The 19,584-nt window shown below is 51.2% G+C and overlaps 1 protein-coding gene across 3 annotated transcripts in view; it reads right to left on the minus strand.

Annotated features, from left to right (window-relative positions):
- The window catches only part of CORO2B (coronin 2B), a 151,377-nt gene that overhangs the window by 14,014 nt on the left and 117,779 nt on the right, over positions 1 to 19,584 (minus strand). For all 3 annotated transcript variants that reach the window (XM_031668545.1, XM_031668544.1, XM_031668546.1), the window contains exons 3-6: positions 18,709 to 18,825; positions 3,391 to 3,540; positions 2,570 to 2,734; positions 243 to 359 (exon numbers count right to left, since the gene is read on the minus strand). In XM_031668545.1, the coding sequence (XP_031524405.1) occupies positions 243 to 359; positions 2,570 to 2,734; positions 3,391 to 3,540; positions 18,709 to 18,825 (549 nt within the window). The remainder of the gene's footprint in view (positions 1 to 242; positions 360 to 2,569; positions 2,735 to 3,390; positions 3,541 to 18,708; positions 18,826 to 19,584) is intronic.

Genomic DNA, 19,584 nt, shown 5'->3' on the forward strand with positions numbered 1-19,584 from the left:
CTCTCTGGAGCTCAGCCCCCACTCTGGAAAAAGAGGGGGAACATCTTGCAGGCGTGGCCGACATTGTCCCTTGAGGCCTCTGTACCCAAGCTCGGCCTCTGGGGGTCTCTGTCTGATTTCTCCGCTGGGAATGCTATGAGAAGCTGGTGTGCAGGCCCAGGCTCCTGACTTTCTGAGGAAGTGACCTCTGAGGCAATGATGCTTCCTTTAGCCCAAACCCAGCAGGCCTCCCAGTGGCTGACCTGGTCCCAGAGGGCAATCTGTCTTGTGTTCCACCTGGAGACCCCTGTCGTGAGGAGCCGCTTCATGTTCCCCAGGAATACCACCCGGTTGACTCTGTGGTTTTTGCAGTTGGCCTCCTAGTAGGAACAGAGGGAAGTGGTGAGCCAGGGTCCTCAACATGTGGGTTCTGCAGTGGGATGAATGGTGGCACTGAAAAGATACACCCATGTTCTCAGCCCTGGCCCCTGCAATTGTTTCCTTATTTGGAAAAGGGTCCTGGCAGATGTGGTTAAGCTAAGGATTTGGAGATGAGATGACCCTGGATTGTCCAGGTGGATCCTGGATTCCATCATGAGTGTCCTGGTGGGAGAGAGGTAAGATTACACAGACACACAGGCGAGAAGGTGTGTGACCCTGGAGGCGGAGACTGGAGTGATGTGGCCACCAGCCACGGGAGCCAGCAACCTCCACAAGAGGCAAGGAATGGGTTTTCTCCTAGAGCATCTGTAGGGAGTACAGCCCTGCTGCCACCTTGATGTGGGATATCTGGCCTCTGGAACGATGAGAGAATACACTTTTGTTTTCAGCCACCTAGTTTGTGGGCATTTGTTACAGCAGCCACAGGACACTGTTCTAAGCACTGTGCAGCAATGGCTCCACAGATGCCTTCTCTGTCGTTTCCCAGGGAAGGTGGGAACAGGGATCGACAGGGGAGCCAACCTCCACCAAGTCCAGTTGGGGGCTACACCACTCCAGGAGCTCTCACCAGGGGCATTGCTTTTCATCCTCGTAACAATATCTATCAGAAGAAATCATTATCCTCATTTTGAGGGTGAGGAAACTGAGGCTCAGAAGGACAAGAGACTCATGCCGATCACTGCTCCACAACTCGCCTCATCAGGGAGTGCCTCCTTAACTGAGTTGTCTTGGGCCTCCTTTCCTGCTCACTGGCTCGTGACACTTGATTTCCTCCTAACACACAACAGTCCTCGGCCTCAGGTAAGTTGGCAGCAGGTCAGAAAAGAGGCTAATGGGGCAGTGCACATATTCTGGCTGGCATCACTCACTCTGAACTCTAGTTCTAGCTCTGCCAAAAAAGTGTAGCCCAAGAGAAGACCTTCACCTTCCCTGGGCTCATGGCCCCGTTTGTGAATTGGAGGTGGGGGTTCTCTGTTCATAAACATCCTTTCTGTTTGTCATGGGCTCTGGGTTTGAATCCCAGCTCCTCCTGGAACCGTGAGATTCAAGTCTCCCAACTTTGCTAAGGTTCAGTGTTCTCATATATAAAATGAGAGCAGTAACAGTGCTTAGCTGAGAGGGCTGTCCTGAGGATTACATGAGACGATGTGCAGAGCCCCGGGCACAGTGCAGGCCACAGAGTGAGCTCTTAGCAGATGTCAGTTAACACCAATCATGCGAAGCAACTGTCATTATTCTTATTTGTAGTGGTACAGGTTGAGTAGCCCTTATCTGAAATGCTTGGGACCAGAAGTGTTTCAGATTTTGGATTGTTTCAGATGTCAGAATATTCGCATTATACCTACTAGCTGAGCTCCCTACATCCCCAAATCCAAAATCTGAAATGTTCCAACGAGCATTTCTTTCGGGTGTTATGTCAGTGCTGACAAAGTTTTGGATTTGGAGCCTTCTGGATTTTGGATTTTTGGATTTAGGATGCTCAACCTACAGTAGTAGATAACTTTCTGGTCTTGTAATATTGGACTACTCCAAGGTAGACAAACCCAGATCAAGCACCAGTCCCTCCTTGTGTAGAAGGCAGACCTCAGATATCATCCATATTTTCCATTCCATCTGTCCCCATGACCAGCACACACAGCAGGTGCCCAAAAAATGGTAATTGCTTTTACTTCCAAATGGCACCTAACCCCTTCCTCAAACCCAAGACCCAGGAGATTCAAAGACCAAAAGTGGAGCTAAGTTCACCATCAACCTTGGCACCCTGAGCCATTTCCCCCAGGCTCATCCTATTGGGTGGCTGGGCAGTGAGTCCAGTGTCTCCTCCTCCTGTGCCTATGATGGACTTGGTTAACACCTGGGGATATATGCACTGAAGGGTGTCACCAGCTCAGCCCCCAAAGCAAGCCAGAAGAATCCTGTCTGGAGGTAGGGGGTGCAGTGGGGACAGGAAAGGTCCCTCCCCACCCAGAACAAGGCAGGGTTCCTATGAGCTGAGAAGGGTCCAGGAGAGCCAAAGTTGTTTAACAGAGGTGCAGTGAGATGCATTGGAGACGGCGGCTGACACAGCCTTTTTTTTCCAGGCCTGCTGAAAGCTGAGCCCCAGCCCTCAATACCTTCCCCTTCAATCTCAAAAAATGTAGGGTTCCACCTGCAGAACACGGCCAGAGCGGGGCTCGATCACGCGCAGCTTCTTGTCCTTGCACGTGGTGGTGAGCAGGCTACCGTCCGTGTTGAAGGACATGCAGAGGATCACGTCCGTGTGGCAGTCGATCATCTTCACCGGCTCGCCCACGTCCAGGTTCCAGATGAGGACCTGCAATGGCAGACGCACGGGAGGCAGGGTCAGCGGCTGCTAGGGTCCTGGGTGTTTGTCCCAAGTCCACACTGGACTGCCCTGGGAGAAGCACCCCATGCAGGGCCTGGGGTGTGCTGGGATGCAGGAGGGGTCGTTGGGTTCTATATGGAAAGGCTGATACATTCCTGGCACACAAATCCATCAATATCCTTGGTCAGATCCCAGCACCAGCCTGGGCTCAGTTTGTGGAAGAGCAAGAAGGATACATGTTCCTTGTCAGGTCCCATGTGGCAGCTCACCTTTTTTGAGGATGTGCCTGGGGCTAGGGGCTGAGGCTCCACTTTTTTCCCTCCAGCAGCTTTGGTTACCCCTTTTGCCACCTCTTGGTTAAGAAGTGGCCAGGCAAAGGGTGTGGGCATGGAAGGGGCATTCTCCTCCAGTCCATCAACCACCAGAGAAGGCAGAAAAGAAGCCTCCAGCCTCTGTGGACCCCAGGAATGACAGGGTGCACAGGAGATGCTCAGTTGCGTGTAGTGAATGAATGAATGAAGGAGCAAATGAACAGATGAGGCAATATTGGTTGCTTAGGAACCAACAGTGCTTCCCACAGGCACCCAAAAGGCCCCTTTCTCTTCCCCAATCCCTCTCCACCAAGCTGCCTGCCCACTGCATACCTTGTAGTCGTAGCCAGCGCTGAACAGGATGTTGTTGGTGGTGGGGTGCCACTCGACCAGCCCCACACGCCGGCTGTGCCCGTGCAGCTCCAGCAGAGCCTCTGTCATATTCCGCTTCAGCCCGCCCTCGGGGATCTCCCAGATCCGCACCTGCAGAGGGGGATGAGGGTCCAGGCTGGGTGGACATGGCCAAGAGGGCCCTTGATGAGAGGTGCCCCTTCCCTCGGACACCAGGCTTTCTGAGATCTGCCTGTGAGGCACCTCCTGGCTTGCGGCGATGGGCAAAGCCCGACTGAGGCCTGCTGGGAGATCTCAGGGTGTGGCTAGAGAGGAAAGAGACCATCTCTCTGCCTGTGGGAGGTTTTTCTCTGGGAAGTCTCTGCAGACCTAAGAACTATTATTACTGGCATGTTGCTACTGCTGTGGCCTAGCCCGACTAAGAAGAACACGCATGAGCCTCTTTTAGCAAGTGTGTTGAAAAGTCTATCCTTGCTTCACATGCCAGATCCTTCTAGGAGACTCTGCCTTCCTGCTACCCTGCTCAGACCCACTTTGGCTGTCTGAACCACATGGCCTTATCCCCTATTCTATCCCCCACGCAGGATGGACCCCTGGGCAGAGGGAACTGCATCTGGGAGGCTGAGAGGCCCCAGGTCTCTCCTGAGAGATGGTGGACTGGGAGACAGAGACTGATCAGATGTGGGGCCTGAGCTGAAAGGATGGGCAAAGCCTGGATAGAGCTATTTTCAGTCTTGTGGATACCGATAAAGAAGCAGAAAAAGATGGTCTGCAGAGAGGAGGATGGGACATGCAGAGAGAAGCAGAGAGGAGACCATGTGGCCCCAGAGAGGGAGAGACTGAGCAGTTTCTCTGCAATCTTGGAATCACCCCCCTAATTATTTACATCAGCCCTGGTGGGCTTCTGTCACTCAAACCAAACCTCCTCTGCACAGCTTCAACTATTTCATCAATAAGGTGGGCGGGGAGTGGGGGGAACATCCCAGCCCTGCTACACCTACTGGTAGAATAAAAAGACACAATAGTATAACAGTTTATAAACTGCAAAATGCTCTAAAGGCCAAAGGAATTGTAATTGTTATTATTATCATTAATATTATTCATTAGAGTCTAACTGGTTGAAGAGGAAAGAGCACACGTGACTACAATTTAGGACACCTTAAAAAAAAAAACGAATCTTTCGGCCTGAGCAACACAGTGAAACCGTGTCTCTACCAAAGAAACAAAAATTAGCCGGGTGCGGTGGCGCACGGCTATAGTCCCAGTTACTCGGGAGGCTGAGATGGGAGGATCCCTTGAGGCTGGGGGCGGAGGTTACAATGCGCTGAAATCCACTGCACTCCTGCCTGGGCAACACAGCAAGACCCTGTCTCAAAAAAAACCCAACAAAACAAAAACAAAAACAAAAAACGATAAAACAAACAAACAAAAAAATCCTTTTGAAAATCTGAACTCCACCCTTGCTAGGAAGAAGAAAAACAGGAAAAACAGCCTTGAGATATCATTTGTAATCTGCTAAAATAGCCAACCAAAAAAATAAAAAGAGCCAGTGTTGGCAAGGTAATGCTGGAAGTTATAGATGGAATGGATGTTGGTAGTATTATAAATCAGAGTAACTCTTTTGGAAGCAATTTGGCAATCTTTAGTAAGAGCCATAAAGACATTTATATTATACTCTTTGACCCAGTAACTTCACTCTTAAAATACAATATAAGCAAAAATCTCCATGCATGAAGAAGTTCACTGCAACATCATTTACATGGAAAATGTAGAAGCACTGTAAATGATCAACATTAAAGGAACAATTTAATACATTATCTCAATATGTAATACTAGTCAATTGATTACAATTCCAAAGGCTATGAATAAACGCAGAAAGCATGTTAAAGAAAGCCAAGGCCACATGAGGTGGCTCACGCCCGCAATCCCAGCACTTTGAGAGGCCAAGGCAGGAGGATCACTTGAGCCCAGGAGTTCAAGACCAGACTGGGCAACATTGTGAGACCCCGTGTCTACAAAAAATTGAAAAAATCAGCCAGGTGTTGTGGCATGCACCTGTAGTCCCAGCTATTCAGGAGGCTGAGGTGGGAGGATCGCTTAAGCCCAGGAGTTCAAGGCTGCAGTGAGCTATGAATGTACCACTGCACTCTAGCCTGGGCAACAGAGTGAGACTCTGTCTCAGAAAAATAAAAAAAAGGAAGAAAGTCAAAGGCAGACCAGAGGTCCTGGGAGCAAGGCTAGGAACTGGGGTGCCCCTCAGGGCATTCTTTGGACAAATTTTCTTTCTTGGTGCCTCCTCAGACTATAAGAATGAGCATTTCCCTCACATGTGTTCCCCCACAGAGCCAGCTCCTGTGCCTGCCGACTGGGAGGTTTCAGGGTAAGAAAGGCAAGTTCTGTCAAGGGTTTGGGGTCACCTTTGGGTGCACCATTCTGTTTCAGTAAATCCATTTCAAAAGCCCACTTGAGAAAAAGTTTATAATTTGGGGAGAGTTTGAAATATTTTCCCATCTCCATTGTCATCCCCTTTGGTGGCTCCAAACCTTGAGTAAAGTCCAGCACTCCCACACAGTCCTGTGAGATGGTGGAAGGGGGGAATGCGGGGAGGGGAGTGATGTATAGCGGGCTCGGAATACCCCAGTGTTCTTTCCTCAACAGCCCCTGCACGAGGGCATTCAGGGATGAAGACTGGTCTGGAAGTGGCTGAGAGGGTGCAGGGGGAGCAAGCTGCTGAGTACATAACTCAGTAGTCACCAACAAAACACATTCCTTCTGTCCCCAAATGTACCGTAGAAAGGAGACCCTGAAATTGGGAGACTAATGCTTGGGCTAGACACCCACCTGTGACAGACACAGACACATAGACACACGCACTTCTTTCTTTTTACCCAGAAGGGATACTATTACACACGTTCTCTTTCAACTTGCTCTTCTCACATAACAGATAGTGGGCATCTTTCCACACCACTCCATGAATATCTACCTTATCTTTTTAAGTGGCCAGAGAGGCATCTGTTGTATGACCGTTCCATGATGAATTTAATCGACCTCTATTAACTGACATCTAAGTTCTGTTCACTTTTTTTTCATGATTACAATTCATTCTATGACAAACATGCTCGTAATACAAGTTTGTGCATTAGTGTGGATATTCTTGTAGGAAAATGGCTAGAAGTGTTTCATATTTTTTATAGTTACTGTAAAATCGTCCCCAAAAACTGTCCTAGTTTTTAACCCACAGAGTCTGAGACTGCTTCATTATGCCTCTAAAACTATACCTTTAAAAAGCTGGATTTTTACCCATCTGATAGGTCAAAAATGCCACCTGGTGTTTGGATTTGTGTTCCTTCCATTCTTAGAAATACCAAGGACAGCTGTGGTAGCTCACGTCTGTAATCCTAGCACTTTAAGAAGCCTAGGCGGTAGCTAGGTGTGGTGGCAGACGCCTGTAATCCCAGCTACTCAGGAGGCTGAGGCAGCAGAAATCGCTGGAACCTGGGAGGTAGAGGTTGCAGTGAGCCGAGATTGTGCCACTGCACTCCAGCCTGGGCGACAGAGTGAGACTCCGTCTCAAAATAAGAAGCCTAGGCGGGAGGATTGCTTGAGCCCAGGAGTTCAAGACCAACCTGGGCAACATAGTGAGACTGCTATCTCTACAAAAATTAGCTGGATGTGGTGGCATGTGCCTGGAGTCCCCGGCACTGGGAAGGCTAAGGCAGGAAGATCACTTGAGCTCAGGAAGATGAGGCTGCAATGAGCTATGATCACGCCACTACACTTCAGCGTGGGTGACAGAGTGAGACCCTGTCTCTAAAAAAAAAAAAAAAAAAAAAATACCAGGCATCTTTTCTTGTGTCTATTGGCTACCCTTGTTTGCACTTCAGTAGGAAGCTCTGAAGCTTTCAGACTCAAAGGGATGAGATGTTTGGGGGCAGAGGATTCTGTCTAGGGACGTGTCACACTGTATCTTGGTACATAAGCATTGACTGAGCAGAATAGTTGCCCCTGGCCATCAAGAAAGATCTTTGAAACCAAAAGTTGAGCCTCATTAACTCCGCTAACACCTCCCAGGGGCCTCCTATGCGCCAGTGGGGTGTGGTGTTGAACTTGCCCATGCCTGCTCTTGAGCAGCACTGAGTGGTGCAGGCAGACGGAGAGGCTGTGGGGGCACAGAGCTGTTCAGAAAGCTTGAACCCAGTTGTTAGGGGCACTGGGGTGGGAGGGTCTGGGAAAGCAGTGTTGGAAGACAGGATGTTGAACTAAGTTTGAAAAGACAGGTTGGGATGTTGGAAGGGGTGAGGAGGCAGAAAAATGCCCAGCGTGTGTGGGGTCAGGTGCAGCAGTAGGGAAACTGCACGGGGGTCAGCCTTGCTTGTAGCAGGCTGGCTCGTGGCAGAGGAGGCCAGAGGTCATGTGTGTCATATCTCGTCACTGAGGCTCGAAGAAGCTCTGCTTGGGCCCAGAGTCTCAGAAAAAACTCTTTCCCAGGACACCCTAATTCCTGAGCAACCCAGTAACTGAGGTATCTCTGGGTTAAACCCATGCCCGGGTAAGGTAGAGTCACCTGGGGGGCTGTGGAGTGAGCCCCAGCCAAGGCTCCAATCTTACTTACTAGCTGGGTGACTTTGAACAAGCCAGTTAACCTGTCTTGAGGCTCAGGCTCCTCATCCAGAAAATGGCGACTGTACCTGTTAGAGGTGTGTGGGTTCAACTAAATTGGGTGCAGAGCTCTTGGAAGCGTGAAGCCTTCTAGATACACGAGCTGATGTGCTGGGGTGACAGCTCTGCCTAGGAGCCTAGGGGCTAAGCCCAGGGGATGGGGGGTGGGGGTAGCTGTGTCTGTGCCCAGGCTCCAGCCCCTTGACTGGATTCAAGTCTCATGGAATGAAGGGCTACAGATGGAAACCAAGAGAGCTGTTTTCACCAAGAACTGTTGGATGTAGTGTCTCAGGCAGGGTTTGGGGGACTCAGATGAATAAATATCCCACAGAGAGGGAGAGAGGTGCCTTGCTTTATCCCCATTTGATACCAGCCACTTCCCTCCCTGGGTCCTGGTTTTCTCATCTGCACATTTACTTTATTATTTATTTATTTATTTATTTATTTTGAGATGGAGTTTCGCTCTTTCGCCCAGGCTGGAGTGAAGTGGTGTGATCTCAGCTCACTGAAACCTCCGTCCCCTGGATTCAAGCAATTTTCTTGCCTCAGACTCCCAAGTAACTGGGATTATAGGCGCCCACCACCATGCCCAGCTAATTTTTGTATTTTTGGTAGAGATGAGGCTTCACCATGTTGGCCAGGCTGGTCTCGAACTCCTGATCTCAAGTGATCCACGGCACCCCACCTTCATCTGCACATTTAGATAGTATTAGTTAATCTTCCAAACTTTTCTGCTTTGACATCACTGAATACATTACTGGGAGAAGGATACTGGCTCTGTTTGACCCATGGCTACAGCAAACAGTAGCACCACATGCTACAAAGCTCAGAGGAGGAGCTGGAGTTCACAGTGGGCCTGAGTAGCTGGGAAAGGAATTCCAATCCCTTAGTATTCAAGGGTTTTGTTGAAAACAAAGAGTGGATAAGGCATGGGAGGAGCCCTGCGGATCTGCTCAGAGGTTGCTCCAAGAGGTTACTTCAATTCAACAGGAAACTCAGTAGCGTTTGCCAAACTGGATTTCTGGAAGGAAAGGGTGGGGAGAAGTGGCAAAACCACTCTCTCCAGCAAGCCAGCCTTGCTGGGGACTGTCCCCTTCACAGGTTCCTGGGTCAGAGCCTTGTTTAACTCAGTTATATTCAACCCAACAGAACATACCCGGGTCCTCTCTGTGCCAAACAGATTAGATATGGGGGAACGGTTCTTAGTCTCAAGTAGCTGTCAGTCCTGTTGGGGAGACAGCAGACACTGCAGACAAGGCAAAGGCAAGGCAGCTGATAAGCACAGTTAATAAAGCTACAAAACCAACTGTCCCTGCACATGGGAAAGGGAGCAGCTGGCCAAAAAGCAAGAAGCTTTGTGGTCTGACAGCTCCGTTAGAATCCAGGCTCTGACCTTATTGGCTGTGAGATTTTCCCCAAGTTTCTTAGCCTCTCTGAACATCTGTCTTTACACCTGTAAGGATAATTATACCCATACAGCAGAGCTGCTATAAATACTAAGTAAAGATAAAATGTATACACTACCAAGCAGATGACCAAAGAATAACACTTAAGGATGCTTACTTAATATTAATTAAGGATCATACCCAAGTTTTATAGTGGTTAAACTTTAGATGTAATTGAGTTATAGTTTTCTTTTCTTTTTCAGACAGGGTCTTGCTCTCTCACCCAGGCTGGAGTGCGGTGGTGCAATTTCGGCTCACTGCAACCTCCACCTCCCAGGATCAGGCCATCCTCCCACCTTAGCCTCCTAAGTAGCTGAAACTACAGATGTGCACCACCATGACCAGCTAATATTTGTATTTGTGTGTGTGTGTGTGTGTGTGTGTGTGTGGAGACAGGGTTTTGCCATGTTGCCCAGGTTGGTCTCGAACTCCTGAGCACAAGTGATCTGCCCATCTTGGCCTCGCAAAGCGCTGGGATTACAGGCATGAGCCACTGAGCTCGGACAATTTATATTTTTCATGTGCACTTTGTTGCCCCCTGTGTAGTCGATACATACGTTATGAAGTATGTCTCCATTTTATGGAATGCAGCAACAACTTCATCTTTAAAATGCTTATATGATTATGGAGGTGTCTGGTTGGATCTCTGCTTTCTGACATGTTGAGGGTCATGACTGCTTGTGACTTAGGGCTAGGACTGTTAGTCCCTCTGATGACACTGTTCCTAAGGGGCAGAATTCTCCATTTAAGGGATCTGCTGCTTATTACACACTACAGCAAGCAGACAGGACCCAATGTCTGTATATGTGGTACAGAAGTTCACAGGAGGAGCTGGAGTTCACCACAGGCCTAAACAGCTAGGAGAAGATCTGATATCTAACCCCTTAGTAGCTACTTCAAAAAACAAACAAATCTGTTTTGGGGGAGTGTGGGGAGTGACAGGATAGCATAAGATATGGTTTCTGAGCTGGGTGCGGTGGCTCACACCTGTAATCCCAGCACTTTGGGAGGCCCAGGCGGGCAGTTCACTTGAGGTCAGGAGATCAAGACTAGCCTGGCCAACATGGTGAAACCCCGTCTTTACTAAAAATACAAAAATTAGCTGGGGGGCGTGGTGGCACGTGCCTGTAAATCCCAGCTACTCAGGAGGCTGAGGCAGGAGAATCACTTGAACCAGGGAGTTGGAGGTTGCAGTGAGCTGAGATTGCGCCACTGCATGCCAGCCTGGTGACAGAGCAAGACTCCGTCTCAAAAAAAAAAAAAAAAAAAAAAGATATAGTTTCTGGATTGGGTGCAGTGGCTCACTCCTGTAATCCCAGAACTTTGGGATGCAAGGTGGGTGGATCACTTGAGTCCAGGAGTTCGCGACCAGCGTGGCCAACATGGTGAAACCCTGTCTTTACTAAAAATACAGAAATTAGCCAGGAGTGGTGGCATGAGCTTGTAGTCCCAGCTACCTGGGAGGATGAGGCATGAGAATCGCTTGAACTCAGGAGGTGGAGGTTGCAGTGAGCCAAGATAGTGTCACAGCACTCCAGCCTGGGCCAAAGTAAGACTCTGTCTCAAAAAAAAAAAAAAAAGATACGGTTTCTGCCCTCAAGAAGCCTCCAGTTTAGCTGTATACAATACACAATCATTGGCTCCAAGATTTCCATCTAACCAATCCACAGAGATGATGCCTGGGTCCAAAAGCACAGTAACTGTGATGTCTCCTGCAGTGAAGAGAAAACTGAAGGTGTTTGCTTAGGGACCAGGAGGCTCCTGGAGCTCTCTCCTCCCCGTTTCTTGTCAATCATTCTGTTCATTCTAAAAATTAGTTTGTCATCATTCATCTAAACAAGAGGTAGAATCTCAAAGTCTCCCTTGATTCTGACATCTTCTGAGCACCGGACTCACTGTTTCCCAATATGGGAAACAAATCCCACCAAACCCAGGGAGGTAGGAGGGGCGAATTGAGGACCCAGAAGGAAACATTGCTGAGCATCTACTGCTGCGAGTCCTGGGAGGGCGCTGCTAGAGGATGCACGAAGTGGTCGTTGCGGTGCTGGATGCATGAAAGGACACTGCTGCCTATTATTATTATGACTCTACTAATGACTGTCCTTGCACAGATAAGGGAATGAGGCCCACGGAGGTGAGGAGACTTGCCCAGGTGTCACAGCTGGGAAAGGAGGAGCTGGGGTTCAAACTCAGAACCGGAATCAGGCAGACTACCCTCCTCCTCTCTTCCACACTCTGTCCGTGCCCGTACCTGATTTTTCCTTCTTCCCTGGGCTGAACCCAACCCCCTGAGGAGGACATGATCTGTCCTTCCGTTTATCATGTTGGCCAGGCTGGTCTCAAGCTGCTGACCTCAGGCGATCCACCCACCTCTGCCTCCCAAAGTGTTGGGATTACAGGGATGAGCCGCCGTGCCCGGCCTGGGCAAGTTATTTAAACTCTTGGCCCCTCACTTAAGGAAAAGAAAGTAACAGTTAATGTCTATGGAGTTCTTAGGGGACACAACACACTTTTATATTCATCTAGTTCTCAGAGCCCGAGATGATCCCTATTTTACAGTAGGGCAACTGGTACTCAGAGAGGTAAAGAAACTAGTCCTAGATCACAGAGCCTGGAAGTGGCAGAGCCAGGATTTGAACCTAGGCCTAGGGACTTGAGGTCAGGAGATCAAGACCAGCTTAGCCATGGAGCCATACTGCTGCTTTCTCTGTGGCTGCTAAATCATTGGTGAAGACCCACTCAGCTCACTGGCCCCTCAGAGCTACCTTCCTTCTACCTCTACGAAAGTGCATCACTCCCTTCCAGCTCCAAGAAGTACTGGTTCGGGAGCTCGGGAGGCGGGGGTGTGCGGGAGGCAGGGTGGTGGGTGGCTTCCAGCAGGGCTGACATCCTGTCCATCCCGCCCCCCAGCTCCTCAGGGAGGGGCATCATATACAGGGTGAGGAGAGCAGACACAGGACGGAGGAGCTTGAACAAAAGGCAAAGGAAAGATGTGGAGCTTGGCCCACCAGCAAGAGGCGCCTGCCTCTTCTCCCTCCTCCTTCTCTCCTGGGATCACTCTCTCCCTCTCCTTGAGATGACAGAAACCTCTCTCTTTCTGCGGCTGCTGGCCCCCAGAGAAGGGCTGGGAGCACGAGGCTTGGAAACCGATAGCGCCCTTCCCTGCCGCCTGCCAGCCGCCCTCCCTAGCTGCGGCAGAAGCTATAAAAAGCATAGCCTTCAACAATAGGTGACATCACCCAGCAGCGGAAAGAACTGGATTCTGCCAGATGCCAGGGAGAGTTATGGCCCCCAGCCCTCCCTCGGGCCCGAAGCCCCGGGGGAAGAGCCTGGGTATGTTCTGCTGGATCCCTGGCGGGATGGAGGCTAGACTCCAGAGGACCTCCTCCTGCTCAGGGAGGGGAGATGGATCCTGGGGGACGGGGATTGATTTCACTGGAGGTTGCAGGACTGGGAGATATGGGGAAGGAGCTGGGGAAATCAGGGCTGGTGAAATTCCACCACTGTCCTCTGAATGTTCTGAGAGACAAGTAGAGGGACGTGGAGGGCTGGGGGTGAAATGGACAGGCACTCCCAGGGGAACTGGTCCAGACTTGCTGTGAAGAGCTTCCCTCTGGGCCCCTGTGGGCTGGCACCGTCCCCAGTCCTGTATGTAGCACAGTGCCTGGCACACACAGCAGCTTTGCTGACTGACTTCCCAACCCTGGGTCTGAATGTCGTGTGTGGTGTGCAGCAAGTTGACCGCTCCAGCTGGAATGAGTGGAGGGAGGGTGCCTAGGTGGCCTGTGCCTCAGGGGCTTTGATGGAGGTAGGGAGGCCGTGGGAAGGGCCCTGGCAGCAGTGCTGACCTCCTGTCCACCCCCTGGAAGCTGCAAACTCCATTTCCTTTACGCCCCACCCCCTCCCAGGCTGCAGTGGGGATGCCTCTCCTGTGCTTTCCCCCAGCACCCAGGTTGGGCCCTGAGGAGAGCAGATGCTGTGATGTAAATGTTGAGTGTGGATGAATCTGAACTGTCAGCCCAGTCCACCATGGCCCTGAGCCTCAGTTTCCTCCTTTGTAGAACCAGGGCCACCGGTGAGGGGCTGAGAGTGCAGACTGGGAGTCAGGGGACCTTCCTAGGACACAGGCTCTCTGTGTGACCTTGGGCAAGGCACCTCCCTCAGGGTCTCAGAGTGCCTCCTCCAGGAGAGGCTGGGATCCAGCCTCAGGGACCTGTTGGTTCCAATGCCAAGATCCCTAGCCCCGAGGTGGGGAGGGGTGGACACTCGGGTAAGATGGGGTTCAGGGCTGTACTTCTGGGGCAGCTGGCCTGGCAGCCGGAGCGAGAGCTTAGTTCCTCTCTGATCCAGAGACTTAATCTCCTTGTCTCTGGATCAGCAGCCCAGGCCAGCCCCTCCCTTCCTGTGCTCTGAGCCCATGTCCCTTCCCTTCACTCCTCCAGCCACACCCCTCCGCTATTCCCCTCTCTCCACTGATTCACCTGTATCCAGCTAGCTCAGGCCCCATGTCCTTCATAAAGCTGTCTGTGACCCCCTCCATCCACACAGGTCCCCTTCCCTGGTTCCGTGGAGCGTGTAGTGTCTCCCATGCACCACACTCGGTAGGGTCCACTGATGCTCAGATGGCTTGAGAAGCACAGGTCTCGCTGCAAAGTTGGGCTGCTCACCCTGCACCCTAAGCCTTCTCTCCTTGGGCCCAATTGCCCTTCGCAGCCTCCCTTCTTGCCCGCTCCTCTCACTGACCACCACGCCAGGGCTCCAGCCACACAAGACTCTCTCTTTTCTAAGTGCACTGTATATGCATTCTCTCCAGGCCAAGCACACTGGATATACTGGGTCTCTTCCTGGGACTCCTTCTCTAACCCTTTTTCTGTCTGTCAACGTCCTGCGTCTCCAAAGTCCAGCTAACTACCTCTTCTCCTCTCTGCACCTTGGTCAAAACTAATCCTTCTCTCTTCTCTGTGTGCATGGCCCTTTGTTTGACCTTGGTGGATGCAATGACCTCATTCTGCACCACCTTTTGGTGGGTGGGGTGGGCCCTGCCCCTCTGCCCCTCTGCCCCTCTGCCTCTCTGCTAGGGGCGTTTCCAGAGCAGGAGTGAGATGAGCAGGCATCGACGAAGGGACAGGCATACTACGGGGCACAGGTTAACCTTCATCCTCATCACAATAGCCACAGGGAGGTATCTTACTGTTTCAGAGACGAGCAAAGCCGAGGCTCAGAGAGGCCAAGTAACACTCCCTTGGCCACCCAGATGGTAAATGGTGAAGCTGAGATTCCAGCCCAGGTCTACCAGATCCCATGGTTGAGCTCTTTGGACCCCAGCAGCCAGGGTGTGAGGCATACCGTGCTCTCTCAGTCAGTGTGTGCAAAACTGAAGAGAGTCTCTTGGCTCATGTGGCCAGGGAAGCAGCCTTCGGTTTTTCTTGGACACAAACCATGGATGTCTTGTTTACAAGCTGGGGTCCTGGAGCATGAGGCACATATCAGGTTAAATAAGATGCCAAGCTAGGACTGGGCAGATCCTTCTCACCCTGAGCCAGGCAGGAGAAATTGAGACCTGAGGAGGAACCTGGGTGGCCAGTGATTCCAGGAGCGCTGGTCTACTTTGTCCCCCCTACATCAAGACGGGCACTGCTAGGCCGGGCGCGGTGGCTCAAGCCTGTAATCCCAGCACTTTGGGAGGCCGAGACGGGCGGATCACGAGGTCAGGAGATCGAGACCATCCTGGCTAACACAGTGAAACCCCGTCTCTACTAAAAATACAAAAAATTAGCCGGGCGTGGTGGCGGCGCCTGTAGTCCCAACTACTCGGGAGGCTGAGGCAGGAGAATGGCGTAAACCCGGGAGGCGGAGCTTGCAGTGAGCCGAGATCGCGCCACTGCGCTCCAGCCTGGGCGACAGAGCGAGACTCCGCCTCAAAAAAAAAAAAAAACAAAAAAACAAAAAAACAAAACAAAACAAAAAAAAGACGGGCACTGCTCATCTCTTATCCTAGCTGGGTCTCTGGGTAAGACAGGAGCCGCTGGGAGATGGCATTGGCTGTCTGTGGCGAGGAAGCTTGGCAGAGCATGGGCTCTGCAGCGAGTGGGCCAGGTAAAATCCCTGCTCCTCTACTTCCTGGCTTGTGACCTACCTACCAATCCTCAGTTTGGGGGTGGCAATGTCTGTCTCACAGAGTGGCTCTAAGAGCTAAATGTATGTGAAAAGCCCAGCCCAGAGTAGGTAGAGGAGCAGTCCTGAGTTCCAGGGGCATCTACTACCTGCTGGCTGGTAACACCAGCTGGGGTCAGTCCTTCCCGCCACTCTCCCAGCACCTCAGCAGGCAGGGACGGAGCCAGCTGTGGTCACCGCATTCCTTCTTGGGCTCCCTGAACCCATTAGAGAAGGATGGGCAGCACCTCCACCTGCCGTCTCTCCCACTGAGCCCAGGTCTCTTGTGCTGGCCATTGGGCTCTCCAGCCTCCACCAGCTCATCTGCCTCCTTCCCAGCCCAGGAAGCAACCGGTGATCTCTCTGTGTCCCCCAGCTCCAGCGTCTGTGCCCTTCCTTCTGCAGCCCTGGCCTGCCTATGTCCTGACCCCTGACCACAGTCCCTAATTTGGTTTTGGGGCTGCTGAAGACTGATGGACCATCTTCATAACAGGCTCTTGCTCTCTCTGCTCTCAAGGGCCCTGCCTTCACTGCTGCCACTCTCAGGAGCCCTCTGTGATGGACCCTGGGCTGGTCAAGCACACTCCACTCTTCCAGTTACCTCCTTACCACTCTCCCATGTACTAGGTACTGTGTCAGCTGACCTCACCCCCAGCGTGTGAACTGATGGAGGCTATTTACTGTGAATCTCTCTTTCTTTGGATAGCTGATTAGATGGACTATATTAATTTACTCGTTCATTTGTTTATCTTTCATTCATCCACCTACCCACTTGTCATACAGTCATCTACTTACTTACCCATTATTTCATTCATTCGTCTATCCATCATCCATCTACTCGTTCATCTCTCTATCCATCAACGTAGTCATCCATCCAATAATCCATCCATCCATCCATCCATCCATCCATCCATCCATCCATCCACCCATCCATCCATCTATCCATCCATCCATCCATCCATCCATCCATCCATCCATCCATCCATCAATCCATCCATCCATCCACCCATCCATCCATCCATCCATCCATCATCCAGCCATCCATCCATCCAACCATCCACCCATCCATCCACCCAACAATCCATCCATCCATCCATCCATCCAACAATCCATCCATCCATCTAGCCATCCAATCATCCATCCATCCATCCATCCATCCATCCATCCATCCATCCATCCATGCATCCATCGATCCTACCCAACACCTACTAAGCATTTATTAGGTACCAGGCCCTGTGCTGGATGCATGGGGTGCAGAACCAAATAGGTTATGGTCTCTGCTCCCAAGAGCTCACAGTCCAGTCTGGGAAGACAGGGAGACATGAACTCTGAAGTTCCTTTCCATTCCAACATTCCTGAAAATCTGACTGGTACCCAGGGTCTGCCAGTGAGCATCAGGTGGATGCTTGTGGCCTGACTAAAAGGCTGGGATCTTCCTTTGCCTGGGAACATCAGGGGCTTAGGCTGATCCTCCTTCATCTGGGAACACCAGGGCCCTCCTCACCAGCTCAGCTGAGGCTCTGAAATCTCCTCTTTCTTCCAAGCTGGTGTACAGATGCTGCTCAGGGGCAGTGTGGAACACAGTATGGGACCCTCCCTCTGGAAGGCCACTGCCAGCACCTCTGACCCTACCTCCACTGGTGAAAGTTGGTAGAGTCTGAGGAAGGAGTGGGCAGAACGCAGTTTCAAATTTTACTTTCCCTGGATTCTCTTTCTCTCTCTTTTTTTTTTTTTTTTTTGAGGCAGTCTTGCTCTGTCGCCCAGGCTGGAATGCATGGAGTGCAGTGGTACGATCTCAGCTCACTGCAACCTGCGCCTTCCAGGTTCAAGTGATTCTCCTGCCTCAGCCTTCCGAGTAGCTGGGATTACAGGGGTAGGCCAACACGCCTGGCTAATTTTTGTATTTTTAGTAGAGATGGGGTTTCACCATGTTGGTCAAGCTGGTCTTGAACTTCTGACCTCAAATGATCCACCTGCCTCAGCCTCCCAGAGTGCTGGGATTATAGGCATGTGCCACCACGCTCGAACTCTTTTTTTTTTTTTTGAGACAGGGTCTCATTCTGTCACCCAAGTTGGAGTGCAGTGGTGCAATCGCAGCTCACTGCGGCCTTGACCTTCCAGGCTCAAGTGATTCTCCCACCTCAGCCTTCCTAGTAGCTGGGGCTACAGGTGTGCACCACCACACTCAGCTAGTTTTTTTTTTTTTTTAATTCAATTTTTTTGTAGAGATGGGGGTCTCACTATGTTGCCCAGGCTGTCTCAAACTCCTAGCCTCAAGTGAGCCTCCTGCCTTGGCCTCCCAAAGCATTGGGATTACAGGCATGAACCCACTGTGCCCAGGCCACTTTCCCTGGATTCCTTATCCTCTTCTCTAAATTATCTCTTTCCCCCTTTCCCTCCGGTCTCCATTTCTCCTATCTCTTCTCTCCCTGTTCTCTTTGTCTCCTCCCTGATCTCTCTTACTTATCTCCCTTCTCCTGTTTCTTCTCTCTTCTCATTGAATGCTGGGACACATGGAGTTCAAATTTTGGGTCACCAGTGTGGGTCCTTGGAAAAGTCAGGACTCTTCTCTCAGCTAAGTCTCCTTTCCTAGAAACCACGACTCAGAGAGGACAAACCAGAGGGTACATTTACCCTGCCCAGGCTGCAAAGAACAGGCGCTCCTTTCCTCACGCCCATCCAGTTCCTTCCTTTTCTCCCTCCCTCCTTGTTCATATTCTTTCCCTTGCCCTTCTTTAGAGAGCATAGACGAATGCTGAATCACACCCTTAATTTTTAAATTCTAATTCTCACCTACAAAAGCAACACCTCCAAGCTCAATCACACTGAAAACACAGATCTGTGGAATCCAGCACAGATTTTTTCCCTTGGTTCTTTCCTAGCTCCCATCCCATCCCCATCGTAGGGCTCGCTGGAAGGATGACAAAGAGGAGGAAAAGAAGGGCAAAGGGCGAAGGAGGAGGGGAGGGGAGGAAGAGAGGCCTCCCGAGGAAGCAGGGAAGGGCCTGAGCCCCCCCTCCTCCAGGAGCACCCCTCCGCTCACCGACGTGTCCTCCGAGCACGAGGCAATGATGTTGTCGATGAAGGGGTTCCATTTGATATCCAGCACATTGCCCTGGTGGCCGCAGACCTTGGGGTAGTTGGGCTCAATCCTGCCTGTCTGCAGAGGAGAAAGAGAGAGAGAGAAGGAGATTAGTTTGATGGCCCTGGGGTGGCCTTGAATGGAGTGCCTTTTTTCTGGGCCTCTCAACTGGACTGGAACGTCCTGGAGGAATCACCTGTGTTTTATTTTTGTCTTTGGGCCCTGATGGGCCAAGTCAGGCTGGGCCACATTGCTCTGTGGCTGTGTCCTCCCCAATACTGAACGGTGCAGGGAGGCCGCACAGCCGTGGTGGGGCAGGCTGCTGCTCGTTCATACACACCTCTGCAAATGAGAAAAAGGTGCCCCTGCACGAAGTAAGTGTTTAAAGTTAAGCTGGAATGACCAAAGCCTGACGGGCAGTAGCCCTGGTGGCACACACACAGGCCCACGTTCTGCCCCATTCACGCACACCCAGATGCTGGGGTGCACCTACTCTCCCTGGGGCCCACACTCCCTGCTTCCCCCAGGGCAGACTCAGGTTTGGATCAGGAGGAGGCTCTTTCCTGCTGCTCCGGGAGTCAGCGGAGAGGCCTGAATCTCTGGGTCCGCCTATACACTCTTACACAAGCCATTCTCTCCACGATATGAACGAGCATCCTTGTGCAGTGTACATCTTCAACACCAGTATACAGTACCCTGTGGTTGAAAGCATAGGCTTCAAAGTCAGACAGGCCTGTGTTTGCATCACAGTTCTGCCACCTTTTAGCAGTGAAAGTTGTGGCCTTAGAAAGTTAATGAACTTCTCTGAGCCTCAGTTTCCTCTCTCTAAAATGAGAA

This window comes from Papio anubis, chromosome 7, assembly GCF_008728515.1.
Source record: "Papio anubis isolate 15944 chromosome 7, Panubis1.0, whole genome shotgun sequence".
NCBI lineage: Eukaryota > Metazoa > Chordata > Mammalia > Primates > Cercopithecidae > Papio > Papio anubis.